The 15,122-nt window shown below is 40.5% G+C and overlaps 1 protein-coding gene across 1 annotated transcript in view; it reads left to right on the forward strand.

Annotated features, from left to right (window-relative positions):
• The window catches only part of Ttc27 (tetratricopeptide repeat domain 27), a 121,246-nt gene that overhangs the window by 33,819 nt on the left and 72,305 nt on the right, over positions 1 to 15,122 (forward strand). Inside the window, exons 10-11 of the mRNA XM_051181867.1 lie at positions 7,259 to 7,372; positions 14,396 to 14,491. Coding sequence (XP_051037824.1) covers positions 7,259 to 7,372; positions 14,396 to 14,491 — 210 coding nt within the window. The remainder of the gene's footprint in view (positions 1 to 7,258; positions 7,373 to 14,395; positions 14,492 to 15,122) is intronic.

A 15,122-nucleotide genomic window follows, 5' to 3' on the forward strand; every position in this document is an offset into this window, starting at 1 on the left:
ATATTTCTGAGAAGTACTGCAGTGGGTATGTAGCTCAGCTGGTAGAATATGTGCCTAGTATACACAAAGTCCTAGGTTCAGTTTCTAGAAATGCATCAACCACGTGTAGGTGTGCATGTCTGTAATCTTAAAACTCTGCAAATTAAGATCAGAAGTTAAAGGTCATCTGCAGTAGTTTGAATGTAATTGGTGCCTGTAAACTCATAGGGGGTGGCACTGTTGGGAGGTATGGCCTTGTTAAAGGAAGTGTGTCACTGTCTTGGAGGTCTCTTTTGCTTAAGTCACTCAATGTCACAGTCAACTTCCTGTTGCCTTCTGATCAAGATGTAACCAGCACTGTCTGCCCCCATGTCCCCAACCATGGTGATAATGAATTGAAGCTCTAAAACTGTGAGGAAGCCACCCCAATTAAATATTTTACTTGTAAGAGTTGCCATGGTCATGGTATTCACAGCAATAGAAACCCTAAGACATAAATTAGAGGCCAGCTTGGGACACACAAGCCCCTGTCTCTAATAAAACCCAAACCAAACAACCACCTACAGATAGGAAGTACTGCAAGGAATACAAACATGTGAGGGCTTCAGGGGTCCGTGAGTCCTCTAGCTCTGCACTGTCCCTTTCCGTTGTCTTTCTCAACTGAAGCATACACAATTCAGCAGGAAGACAGAACAGCGGTGTCTTGATGGATATCCCTTCTCTGCTATATGACCTGGCACTGAGACTGTAAACTCTTTGGTGCAGGAGATTCCTTTGTTGATGTAAGAGCAATCCAATATAAGTTTTAATATCCTATAAAAGATTGGCAGTCAGCCTAGGACAACCAGGCTGGCCTTGGACTCACAGAGATTCGCCTGCCTCTGTCTCCTAGATACTGGGATTAAAGACGAGCGCCCCCACTGTGTGGCTGACTCAGTAATGCTTGTAATTTCCTTTCATTGTTGAAAGTTTGTCCAAGGGTGAATTGATGCTGGCCCCTTGCCTTCTGATTGTCTGCCTGCCTTCCAGGTTCTCCATGAAAGGAGAGAGTCCTTTAAAAGTCTTACATTATGTTTTATGTATTTTTTCTTTCTGATATTGATCCCCTCCCTCCCCTCTTCTCTCCCCTTCTTGCCTTCTTGTCTCCTCCGTATTTTTTTTTTTTTTTAAGATGGAGACTTTGTTTGGCTTTTGAAAAAAGGTCTGAGGTAGGCCACTGCTGTCCTCACATTCTGTCCTCAGCAGAGGGTGATTTCGAACTCATGATTTGCCTACTTCCACTTCCCAAGTGCTGGGACTGCAGATGGAAGCCACTAGCACCTACCTTTGAGATGGAATTTTTTTAACGTTGATCTTGTTGATCTTAGATCCATAATATAACTGTTCTTTTACCTCAGCCTTCAGAGTACAAATGTTTTATACAAATAGCTGCATCAGATCCTAATGAATACTTGAAATAAAAGTCAAAGATTGTTCTAGGGGTAAAAAAGGCAAAACATCAAAGATTAAGCTGGATGTGGTGGCAGACACTCTTAATCCCAGCAGTGAGGAGGAGCTCTGTGAGTTCAAGGGCACCTGGCATACAGAGTGAATTGATTTCCAGGACAGCTGGGGCTACACAGAGAGAAGAGAGTCAAAGATTGTCCTGGTGATAGGAGCAGAGGAGAGTTGTAGTTCTGCATCTGAAGAGATGCATTAGTGCAGTAGAGAGCTGCAGCTCTGCATCTGAGAGGAAATGCATCGGCGACTATAGGGTAGCTATGTAGTGTTGTCTAAACAGATCGAGGTGTACAATGAATTTGAGTATTAATGTACTGGATACATTCACTGAAGAGAAGGCTGTTATTTTAGACCTATATTATTTAGGGTTAATTCATTTATAAATAGATCTGCCTGTTAATATAGTGTGGGTGTTTTGTTTGTTTGTTTGTATTTTTGTTTTTGGTCACAAGTACAACACAAAACATTAAACCCGTATCATGTATTAAGTAAGTAGTGTCAACATTAGACCAGATACTCAATATGAAATTGCTCAGTGTTCTTATTTATGTTATTTATCACTTTTTTCTGAGGCAAAAATCAGAATAGTTTTTTCAAGATTTATGAAATGCATTAGTTGGTTATGGTGACAGACGCCTTTAAGCCTAGCACTTGGGAGGCTGAGGCAGGTAAATCTCTTGTGTTCAAAGCCAACCTGTTCTACAGAGTTCCAAGATAGCAAGGAGTACACAGGGAAACCCTAGAGAGAGAGAGAGAGAGAGAGAGAGAGAGAGAGATGCTGTTTAAAGCTGTAGTTAGGGTATACTTCATCCTGAGCATTTACATAGGTTATTGGTGTTGAAATAGTTTGTTGATTTCCCTTTCCTTTCCTGATGATTTAGAGGCAACAGGAGTGGCCAGTAGGAAGGTGGCTAAGATGAGTGTGTTCTATGGACAGAAGGCTTGAATATTAAAATAGTATGGGTTAATTGACATCCACTAAATAAGTGGAATTTTAATACACTAGTAAACTAATAATTTTCAGGCAACTTATATTAACAGACATAGTATGATGTAATTATTTTAAATCTTTAAATGCCATTTTTAGTACAAAGTATTTAGAAGAATTCAGGAGATTTATATAAGAATTCTTTATAATATTTTCCTAACTTTGCTGAAGGGGGAAAAAAAATCTACATTACATGTGACTAGTATCATTTTTTTTTTTTTTTTGAGTTGAAGACATGAGCAGATTGTCTGAAACATGTTCATATGGTCTCTGTTGAAGTTCTGTCTATCTGCCTACAGGTTTAACTTTGTGCCTTACCCTAGAACTCTAATCCCGGCTACATCAAACATTTCCAGGTTTTTTTTTTTTTTTTTTTTTTTTTTTTAGCAGTGCCCTTATTTTTTGAGACACTGTGCTATTGTCTTAGTAACATTGAAAACAGGAGGGCGCTAAGAAATAAATGGATATTATTATAGATCTTCAGTAGTTGCAATGTGGCACTCTGGGAGACCTACCTTCCTAGATAATAGTTATGAAGACACTGCCAGACTCATGAGAGATTGGAGAGGCACCCAATGATTCTTCTTACTTAAACATAGAAATGCTAGACATGCAAGATCCCAGGAGCTGGAGTCAGGGACAGAAGCTGCAGGGCAGACACCTGAAGCCTAAGCAGCTGTGAGGGCTGGAGTCACTGAAGGTTGGATGGAGTGGGATAATAGCACTTTCAGTGAGTTAAGACTTTCAGGCAAGTCTGAAAATCACCTGAATTTCATGTGCTGTTCAGCCTATGACTGCCCAAATCACTGTCTTCTTCAGGGAAAGCACTTCAGTTCTATACAGGAGTTGTACCATGAGCTCATGGTTAAAGCTGAATGTGTGAAAGGTAAGTCCTCATGCTGAGATGGCACAGAAGCACAGCCTACTAAAGCTCCGTGGAGACTGGAGCTCACTGACAGTAAAGTGGGCAGCACCCCACAGTGTTTAAGGATAAAAGGTACAAGCAATTTCTGTTCCTTAGTAGACTTTCATGGTTTTGGAAGGAAACTGTGACATACAAAGGTAATTTGAAGAGTAGACAATAGGATTAAAGGCTGATTAATCCATGCTTAGCCTCTGGCATCAGGAAGATGTGCATCACAGATTCACCAGACAGCCCATTCTTGGGTACCTGAGTGAAGCTCATCCCTCTGCATCTGAAGACACATACAGAAGTGTTTAAAAGTTGCACATGTTGTGATGGTCAAAGGCGGGAAGCAGACAGTTGTTGACAGGAAGGTGGATACCCAATTGTGACTTAGTTGTGATTATGTAACATCCTGCAGTAGTAAGTTTATGGTTGTGGCAAACTAAGAAGCTAGTCCTAGATGCCTGGGTCTGCATTGTGTACTCTATAACTTGGGGTTTCTCACTTTGAAATTCTGTATACATTGTGGGAGAAATACCCTATGGAAGAAGAAAAGGAATGAGCCATGGAACTTACCCTCATGGAATTTTTAATTTAGACCAGATCAAATAAATTCACAGATATAATTGCCAATCAGGCAGTTTGACAAACTTACAGAACCGAAAAGCAGATCACCTGGTTGCTAAGAAAGGAAGAACACATTTAGGACTGAGCATCAGCAAAGGCTTTGGTCTCTAGGGCAGGCTTTGAGGCTGGCTGTGAAAGGCAGACAGGATTTCCGTGGTCCCATATGTTGAAGGTGGAGTCTGGGCAGCCAGTGAGTCAAAAGAGAAAACAGGCCCATGACAGACTTGAAGTGTTCTCCCAGCAAAGATAGAGAGTTTGGACTGCTGTTCCCTTTTCCTGGGAACAATTTGCAGCTTAAACTAGGAATTTTAAACTTACTATTTCTTGGTAATAGCTTAAAATAAATATTCTTTTAAGTAGGTCATTTAAAGTAGGGAGATGGTTCTGTGTTTTATAGCATTTCTTTGTTCTTTGTTCCCTTGGTCAACTTGACCTGGGTGGGCATCATCCCTTTGGCATGATGTGGCCAAATAATCCTTGGCCCAACAAGGAGAGCCCAGAGCTGCCTTTGATTTACCTGTGGAAAAAACTGTCTGGAAGCTGTTTGTGTCCAAAGCATTAGACTGCTTGTCAGTTGAATAATGATCTTAGTAACATTTGGAAGAACATTCAAAATGTGCAGTCAGAAGAGTGAAAAGGAATCTTGTTTTTAATAGAGACAGTTCTCCAGATCCTTTCTGATAGTGCTACAATTCTTGTTGCTTGCCTCAGGCTGGAGGGGAATGTTGCAGGTGGTAGGAAATTGTTAGCTGAATAAAATAAGTATGTATACATCCTGTACCTGCATAAGGAGTGGGTGCTGCTTAGCGTAAGTTCTAGTAGTGCTCACTGGCTTTTTAAACTTAGTCATTATTTGTGTGTGTGTGTGTGTGTACATGCGCATGCACTTAGAGTCAGAGGACAACTTTCAGGAGTCACCCTTCTCCTTCTACCTTGGGTTCTGGGGATTGACCTCAGGCCATCAGGCCCCCACAGAAAGCTCTTTTACTTGTGGAGTCATCTGTAGTTAGCGAGGTTTACAGTACCAGACATGAATTCTTACCTGTTGAGTGGACTTTAGTTTTTTATAAACACTGCCATTGTTCAATTACACCTGTGTATACTTCATCCTCTGCCAAAGAAGACAAGCAATATACCCTGTTGGTTCCTTTACCCTTCCCTGTGTACCTGCAGTGAGTTGAAGAGTTTCTCTCTGTACCAAACTGGATGTAGCATTGGAGAAATCCCTGTGTGAAATGGAGTCATTTAGATAAGGCGATCCAGAAACATGGTAGCTGTTAAGCTGAGGCAGAGTCTTCATGGACAGTGGGGTATCGTCACTGCTAAAGTTCTAAATAGAGTGGAATTACGAGAAGTGATCCTGTGTGACCTAGTGAAGACAGAATCACTTCTCCCCGTATGCATGGGCAGATTTGGGCTTGACTTTTTAGCAGTGGTTGCCTGCTGCCTAGGAAGTGGATTGTTCCCAATGTTGAGTTTGCTTGTAAATACAATTCTTAGCACAAGTCAATAGCTCATGTGTGGAAGTCCTGTTCGGTTTTCTTTGCCTAATGCTGCACATTAGGATTTATCATCATCAACATTATCATTACTATTTTGAAATAGGGTTTCTGTGTATAATAGTCCTGGCTGTGGTGGAATTTGCTCTGTAGAGCAGGCTGGCCTCGAGTGCACGGAGATCCACCTGCCTGTGCCTCCCGAGTGTTAGGATTAAAGGTGTGCATCTTGCTTGGTTTAGGGTGATTCTTACCTCGTGGCAGTGTTTCCTGCAACAAGCTGACTACAGTGTGGAATTTCTTCTTAGACATCATCATTTGCTCCATTATTCTTTCAAAGCTTTTAAAAAATTCTGATGGTCAGATGGCATCTTGCTTTCATTGTTTAGTGGTAATATTTTTCTTGCTACCACATAAAAGTCTAAAGGCTGGCCTCCTGTCCTCAAGCCTTTGATGTGTAAACCACTGAGAGAAAGAGAGGCCATGGAGGGCTAGGGGTGCCTCAGGGCTGCTCTCATAGGTTTCTGAAGCCCCACTGTTCATATTTATGTTCATACTTCTGAGAAGTGAGGAGGGTTCTTCTAACTTCAGAGAGGAGGAAACAACTTCCTAGGGCCAAAAAGTAGAGGGGAGCTGTGATTTTAATCCAGCCCTGGCTGGTTTGGGAGGCTCTTCCTACTGTGTGTGCTGTCTTCTGTCTTGCTACTGCTAGTTTACAGATCGCAACCTCAGTGATAGGATGAAAAGAAAATAAGTTTGCAGGAGGCCAGGTTGGTGGATACACTTCACTTTAAAATGTTGTGCACTCTAAAGAATTCATTTTCTGACTAGGATGTAGCTCAGTGGTTAAATGCTTGCCTTGCATGCGTAAGGCACAGAGTTCAAGTCTCAGCACTGTTGTATCCTGGGAATTTGTTTTTAAATGTCTTCTATTTTGTCATTCATGGTGTTATAGTGATAAGTATTTCTGTTCATGTTGGAAAATGCATTCCAATGTGAATGGAAGCTAGCAAAAGGTTATACATTTTTCTTAGAAACTGTATTTCAAGCAATAAAGTATTTTAATTAAAAAGAAGTTAGTTTGGAAGAAAATTATTAAGATATTGCATTAGGACATACATCAGCTTTCTAGGTACAGAGTCTAGTCTGCATCACTTGCTGCTGTCTCTAGAGCCTGTGAACAGTTCTTGCACAGAGTGAGGGCTCAAGTACATTAATGAGCAGACTTCAGGAAGACCTCATTCCTTTGCTATCCTTCTCCTTGTGCATTTCTGTGTCTCTATCTTTCAGGTTCTTTCATGTGTTTATGTTACTCTGTTTTTCGGTTCTGACTTGATAGTATCATCAGTATCTGATTGGCAATTACCTGAAATTGTTCACTTAAATGTGCATAATTTCATTTGGAAAATCTTACAAAATGACAGAGTATTGCTCTGGGACAAAATACTATTGACTTCATTAATACTGTTATCTTCATTTTCTTTCTTTGTAGGTTAGTTTTCTTAGGATACCCATTTTAAGAAAGAATTTTGTTAGAAGTTAGGACATCTAACATTGAGGACTCTTAACTACAGCTAAAAGGATTCTCCTATGTTTACAATAATGTTCTATAATGTGAGTTTAAAAAGACCCTGCTTTTTTGTTGTCTTAGGTTGTCAAATCTACATTTAGCTGTATTGTGATTTTTTTGAGGGGGGAGGGGCAAGTCTAAGAGTTGCCCTTCTGGCTAACCCCTTTCTCTGTCCTCCTTTCTTCTAACAGTGTTTACTTTCACAACCAAAGTTCTGGGCCATTCAGACATCAGCCTTGATCCTCCGGACAAAACTTGAGAAAGGAAGTACCCGGCGAGTGGAACGGGCCATGAGGCAGACACAGGTACCGTGGTGGCACTAACTCCCTCTGTTGCTGCAATATGTGTGTACATGTGGCACTTGCAAGAACGAGGTGGCTCGTTCCACACACATTTTGCTGTTAACTTAGGTTACAGGTTCTAGAATTTGATTTGCCTGCAAAGCTCAGCTTTGTCACTTTCCTTTGTGGCTCTGTGACCTCAGCATTTAACCTCTGTAATCCCAAATCTCATCTTGTATTTATGCTAGCCTCACTGTGCAACTGAGAATAAGCTCCTGTCTTCCTCACCTTCCAGGCAATGGGAGTGGCCTGCCCTACCGTGCTGGCTTGGATTTTGGGTCTTGTTTTTGGTGTCAGGTGGTGAGAATGAGCATTGAGTAGGGAGCATACACTTGAAAGCAGAGTGATGTCACTTTGCAGGGGCTGCTCTTCCTTAGGCCTTCGTATGTTGGGGTTGCTTCATCGTCTCATCTTGTGCCACATTAACAAGAGAGGTGTGTATTTCTTCTTAAGGAGCAGAATTAGGAAGCTGATATTTCTGCTTCTGCAGAGCAGTACTTTAGGGGAGAAGTCTTTATTTCCCCAATTCCCAAATTTTGGAAATTGGCCAGATCACGTGACAGGATGAACCCATGGTTTGTCTAATTTTCTGTCTTTGTTGAGCCCCATAGCTCATACTCTGAACTTTTCCCAGTTCCTCTGATTCACAGTGTGGTATTTCAGGGTTTGTTGAAATTACTATATCTCTCAAGAGAAAGGAAATGACTTAAAATAGCAAATGTATATATTAAACAAAGGTTTTTAAAAAATCAAAGTGTTTTAATTTCTATAAAGATTGGTTTCCTTCCATCGCTGTATAGTGCTAAATGATAAAATGTTAGAGTTGAGGGGGATAGCAAGGGGCGCCAGAAGGGGCTCTAAGGAGTGCAATCATGTCCTAATCCTGTTAAGGAATGCAGATGTGCTGAAGTCAGGTGACTTGTCCAGATTTGTCTGGCCAGTTACTGACAGTCTGTATGGGCTGTTACTGTCAGTTACATTGAGGGCTCCACATAGTGGACTTTTAAGTGACAGACGGCCAAAATTAAGAAGGAAATGCTGCATTATACATGAAGGTAGATCACCAGAGTTTCTTAAAGCTACAAGAAAGAGAGAATTGCAAACTCAGGACAAGCCATTAGAAATAGTCCATCCCATGAAATCTTGTAGGATGAGTGCTGTTGCCTGTTAAGGTTAAGAGTGTAGGTGAGGATCAAGTCAGTGCTTGTGGAAACCTGTTCACTGTAGTGCCTGTAGTATTGAAGTGGAGTCACAGCTGTCAGTGCTCTGGTGGTTTGAATGAGAATGGCCCACATAGAACCCTATGGTTCAAATATAGGGTTGGTCATATATTTGAATGCTGAGTCACTAAAGAGTGACACTATTTGAAAGGATTAAAAGGATTAGGAGTTGTGACCTTATTGGAGGAAGTTTGTCACTGGAGGTGGGCTTTGAGGTTTCAAAAGCCCCTATCAAACCCAGAGGCACCCTCTCCCTCTCCCTCTCCCTCTCCCTCTCCCTCTTCCCCTCCCCTCCCCCCACCTCCCTCCAGGTCAGGTTCTGAGCAATTGTTCCAGTGTCTTCTTGAATGCTGCCATGCTTCCTGCTGTGATGATACTGGGCTGAACCTCTGAAAGTATAGGCAAGCCCCCAATTAAATTCTTTTTCTTACAATAGTTGCCTTGGTCATGGTATCCTTTCATAGCAATAGGACAGTAACTAAAACAGTAGTCATGTCTACTTAAAAAAAAAAAAAAAAAAAAAATGTAAGCCAGGCATTGGTGGCACACACCTTTAGTCCCAGCACTTGGGAGGCAGAGGCAGGCGGATCTCTGAGTTCTAGACCAGTCTGGTCTACAGAGTGAGTTCCAGGACAGGCTCCAAAGCAACACAGAGAAACTCTGTCTTGAAAAAAAAAAAACCAAAAATAAATAAATAAAATGTGTAGCCTTTTCTATTGTCATTCAGCTTTCTCTTTCTCATTAGAATAAAATTTTTTGAGATATTTCTTATTTTTTTTTATTTTGAAAATTTTATTTAGATCCCAAGTCCATTTTTTTTTTTTTGAATAGGTTGTTTGGTTTTTGAAGTTCTTTATATATTCTAGATATTAATCCTCTGTCATGTTACAGCTGGCAAAGATTTTCTCCTCGGTGGCTTGTTTATATTTGTACAGAAGAATTTTAGTTTAACCCGGTCCCGTTTGCCTCAGTTCCCAGGCAAATGCAATCCTAGTCAGAAAGTCTGTATCCCGTGGGGTTTTGTCTGTGCTTTCTTCTAGCAGTGTCTCACATTTGTCTTGGGTGTGTTTTGAGTGAATTTTGAACGGGTTATAGATATGGCCTAATCCCCCTTCTGCATGTGGCTCCAGTTCTCCCCGCGCCGTTTGTTGAAGATTCTGCTTTTTCTCCAGGGTTTGCTTTTGACATCTTTGTTAAGTTTTGGCTGAAGTTGTGAGTATGCAGTATGAAGTTATGAGTATGTGTCTTCAACCTTGTTCCATACAACTTAATATGATGATTAGAACACATGGAAGCACAGTTCCTTCCAGTCCCTCAGAAATTCTGAAGGTTTAAAGGGACCTGAAGTCGAAAGTTTTAGCAGTCCTCACCCAAGGCGAGGTTAAGGAAAGCGATGTCAGTGTGGTCAGCCTGCTTTCTCCAGGCTACCTCTGATGGTTTGTCTTCCTTGTAGAAGCTCCAAGAGAAGCTCTCATTATCTAACAACAGTGGCTGAGAATGTTACTGACTATGGCAGCCCTGATTCCTGTGTTAGAGGATTTGAGTGCCATAAAGAATGGTCAGTTACAGTTTTCAATGTTTCTTCAGCAAGAATCTGCTTTTCATTTCACAGTCTGGTCTTTGGTCATGTGGAGATGAGCTGAGACTTAGAAGCTGCCAGGTTGGCTCTCCTGCTCTGCAGGCCTGGGGCTTTGACATGGATTTTATTTCTCAGAGGTGTCATTTGCTAATTATTATGTAATATTGGTTCTACATAGGTTTAAGGTTGTTGAAACTTAGTAAAATTTAATTGTAATTCTCCTTCCCATGGGGAATTTTATTATCTTTGAGTCTGAAGTGGTAGTTCATTTGACTGCTTGGTTTGTAAATCACTGTTGACTTTAGTTAGGCTCCTGTCAGAAACAAAGCTCTCCCACCCAGCTGTTGATATATTTACATAAGTATGTATTTTTAATTTTTTGAAATAAAGTTCTATCATGCACACACAGACATGTCAAAGATTGCGCAACAAAGCAAATAAAAGGTGATCTGGCATGTGATCAGTCATCCCTTTTAGATTATCAGCTAGTTATATTTGGCTCTTCAGATGGCCCATAGCCATTTTGATATGCTCCTAGTGAGAATGAATTGCCTTCAGTGAAAGGGGAAGGCCCTTTGGGACCAGCTCTGCTCCTTTGAAGATGAATGGCCATACTTTCAGATGCAAGCATACAAGGTCTAAATGATACCAGACCTTGTGCAGAATTGTCTTACATACTTAATCATCCTCTGTGCTAACTTGATCTCCTGTAGGGTTTTCTGGGAAATTCTTTACTGAAAAAGGCACCAAAAGGAAGAGACACATCTTTGCATTCTGGGGTTTCATTCTTCTATACCTATTCCATAGAGACACTTCTGACCAATGAAACTATAGCTTCTGGAGATGTGGGCATTGTTATTGTGGGGGTTGGGAGCTCCATATGGGCAAATATTTTGCTTTTAGAATGAGTTTAGGAGAAATAACCTTAAAAAGAAGTATTAGAACTTGAAAACAAGCCAGGTACAGTGGTGTGTATCTGTACTCCCAGCCTTTGGGAAGCTGAGTCAAGAAGATTTCCCAAAGTTTGAGATCTGCCAGGGTTACCTCTGAGAGAGGGAGAGACCTCACTTTTTGGACACCTGGTTTTGCTTCCAGTGAATATACATGATATTTGTGATTAGTGACTGGTACTAACAATTAACCAGCTTAGTTTAAAAGTCTGAAATGAAACAAAACTCTGGGGGCCTGGAGGTGTTGCTCAATGGTTAAGAGCACCTGTTGCTCTTGCAGAGGACCTGGGTTCAATTCCTTTCACCCACATGGTGGTTTCCAACCATCTATAACCCTAGTTCCAGGGGATCTGATGCCTTCTGAGCTCTATAGGCACAGGACTCACAAGTGGTGCTCATAAATACACAAAAGGCAACACACACATCTACATAAAATAAAGCTACAAAAATTAAGAAAATTTTAAAACAACAAATCCACCAAAGCTTTCTTGAGAAAGCCATCCTTGTAGATTTGCTGAAAGTGCAAAGATTATTTTAAAAGTCCTTTCATGATCACTTTTTTTGTGGTTAGACCTGGAAGAAAACTCAGGTCATTGTGAATGTCAGCCCTGCTTTTTCCCATTGCCTGTGCCTGTGAGGATTACATTTGTTTGAATATGATAGAATTTTAGAACTTACTGGAAATTAATTTGCTCTGAAAAATCTAGTCACCCACTGCTTCTAGCCAGGTCCTTTGGCTCAGGGACTCCACACCCTTCCCGTATAACATCGCTAGCTGGAGCCCAAGTGTTCAGACACATGAGCCTGTGGAGGACATTGCACATCAAACCATGACAGGATTTTGTTAGGCTGTGTTTGTAAATTAGCAAATAAAAAGAGAGTACTTTGAACTCAGTAGAGACTAGCAGTGTACCACCACCCCCCTTTTTTGTCTATTCAATATTCTTAGTTTTGTTTTGTTTTCTTTGTAGTTGAGCCTTACTTAGGTGATTGCCATGCTTAAGATGCCAATAAGTGTATTCTGTGTTGGCGAGAAGTAGATAGTGTTAAAATAATCTTTATCAGCCAGTTCTGCTCTTGTAGGGCTCTTCACACCAGTGATTCTCAACCTGTGGGTGTGTGGTGACCTCACAGGTTGTATATTAGATATTTACATTACAATTCATGACAGTAGCAAAATTATAGTTATGAAATAATTTTATGATGGGGGTCAGCACAACATGAGGAACTGTATGAAAGGATTGCAGTGTTAGGAAGGTTGAGAACCACTGCTCTAGACAGTGCAATGCATGTTGGTTTAAAAAAAAGGCCTTTCTTTTCATGAAGGAATTCTGTGATATTTATTTATATATTGTGACCATATGTCTTCAGCCAGAAGGTGCTGTTCATTCTTTGCCCTCCCTCCCTCAGTGAAATAGCCCTGGCTAGAGGCGTGCAACCTTTTTTCCTATTAAGTTTCTGTGAAGTAAGGCCAGGAATCTTTGTCAAGATGACTGAGGAGTGTAGTTATGTCTCGATTTGTTCTGACTAACTTTAATTGAATAGAATCTCAGGCTATCCTAGAAGTGATGTGTACTACTTTGTTCTGACATGTGAGATACTGAACCAACCAATAGGTTTCCTTCCTCACATATGGCCGAGAACCATAGTTGCAGAGCTGTTGTGCTGTCTGGCTCTGCGGCACTTACTTTTCTCATTTCTGTAATAAAAGACCTGGGAGATTTTAATTCATCATGACAGGGAAGTCACAGTGAGAACAACTCAGTCTGTGTGGGTGGGAGCATAAGGCAGGATGGCTATTCACATTGACAACCAGTATGCAGAGAGTTCTAGATCACAAAGGCAGGATAAATTTCCAAAAGTCACCGCTGCTACCTGCTTGAGCTCTTGGCTCAAAGGTTCTACAGCCTCCCAATGTGGTACTCCATACCTGGGGACAAGAGTTCACTCCATCCTGTGGGGGACATTTCATATCAAACCTTGGTAGGATTTTGTCAGAATGTGTTAGACCCCTACCCTTATCTTTCTTCTGAGGAAGTTTATTCTTGATTCTTAATTTTGTCAAAAATTGAAACAACTTGAAAGCAGACACTAGTATAACAACTCTTATATATTCTGAGATAAATCCTGAGAGTGTGCTATCACACAACTTTCTATGTTAGAACCAGAAAGTTAAGAAAGACACGTTAATAATTAACTCTATCATTGTGGGGGAAAAGGTTACAATATTTCACAATTGAAATTCTGATACCAAGTCTAGCATAGTGGTGCATGTCTTTCTTTGGTCCCAGTACTCAGGAAGCAGAAGGAGGAGGATCTCTGAGTTTGAGGCTAGCTTGGTCTGCAGAGTGAGTTTCAGAACAGCAGGAGTTACACAGAGAAACCTTGCCTCGAAGCCCCACTCCTGCCCCCCACAAAAAAGTCTGATACCAGAAAAAGTCTGTAGTTGGTACAAACCTACTGACAGATCAGAGGCGGGCAGATGTCTGTGGTTATGGCTGCTGTCCATATGTTTGTCTGGGATTCTAGATGATGTCTGTATTCAAGTTGACATTTGTATATGAGTCTTTTTAGATGACTAGTCACTTGATTACTAACTATAGTGCCAGCTTTTGACTCTGTAGTTGGCCTGGGCTGCTGTTCTCAAAGAGCCTTCTTGGGCCTCTCATCTACTACTTGGTGTAGTCTCTGGGAGCTGTTTTTTATTAACAGGTTGGGAATTCCAGGATGTCACAAGAATTCAATTACAAAGCTTGCAGCCACCCACTCCATTGCACAGATGGTCTTGCATGAATGGATGCCACCCTTACATCTCTTTTGCCAAGGATTGAGATTACCTGTTTGTAATTGGCCAGAACTGCTTTTCCTCATTACTTAATTTCTGAGAAAAAACTCCCAAGTTTTTCATGTAGTTACTCTCTCATTGACATTGGAGAGTGAATTGTCAAAATAGCATCATGTAGGAGATAAATATAATTTTTCTTAGAATGGCTAGTTCTTTGAAGGATTTATTATAAGAAATTTTAGTTTAAAATTTTTCCTGTTAATATTTAAGTGTGCATGTTTATTAGAAATATTGATTAAATTTCAAGTTTTTAAAATACATAAACTTCATACATCTTCTAACCTTGACAAAAATGACTTGTGTTCTTTATATGTGCATTTGAATCATTTTTATAATAGGAACTTTATATTAAAAATGATTGAACATACAGATGTGATTATTATGTTTCCTTAGGCTCTTGCAGACCAATTTGAAGATAAAACTACATCTGTACTGGAACGTCTGAAGATTTTCTATTGTTGTCAAGTACCTCCTCACTGGGCTGTTCAGGTACTTCTGTTTGTCTTTGATATGGAAAATACTCTGAATTAGAAAAGAAAATATGTTAGAGAGGGGTGGCTTAGACATATTTATTGACATTTTAAATATTTCAGTGAAATTAATAAAAGCAGTTGGGAACTTCCAATTATTTAAATTGCCATTTTGATTAAAGTGGTAATGGATTTAAAAACACTTTGAGATGGTTTTAAATTGGTACTAGGTAGAATCCTATAAATTAAGACAGGCGAATCATAAGTGCTTCTTTCTTTTCATGAGTGGGAGTTCATTAAGAAGAGGTTTTAATACAGATTTAAGCATAGGTGTGGAGAGAGGGAGAAAGAGTGGGAGGAGAGAGTGCTTTAGTTAAGAATGGGTTTGGGCTTCTCAGTGGAGTTACCCTCCCATTTTATTTTCAAAAGGACATTTTATATTAGCTTCTCAAAGACTTATTTTTTATTATGTATAAGAGAGTGTATGTAAGTAAGTGTATATATGGTGCATGTGTGTGTGTGTGCATGTGCATGTGCATGGACATGTGCAGATGGCTATGGAGGACAAAAGAGAGTATCCAGAGCTGGGGCTCACAGCCACCTATAGCCCAGGGAACTGAACTCTCCCGGCATGGAAGAGTAGGAAGTAC

The sequence above is a fragment of the Phodopus roborovskii genome, unplaced genomic scaffold, assembly GCF_943737965.1.
Source record: "Phodopus roborovskii unplaced genomic scaffold, PHOROB, whole genome shotgun sequence".
NCBI lineage: Eukaryota > Metazoa > Chordata > Mammalia > Rodentia > Cricetidae > Phodopus > Phodopus roborovskii.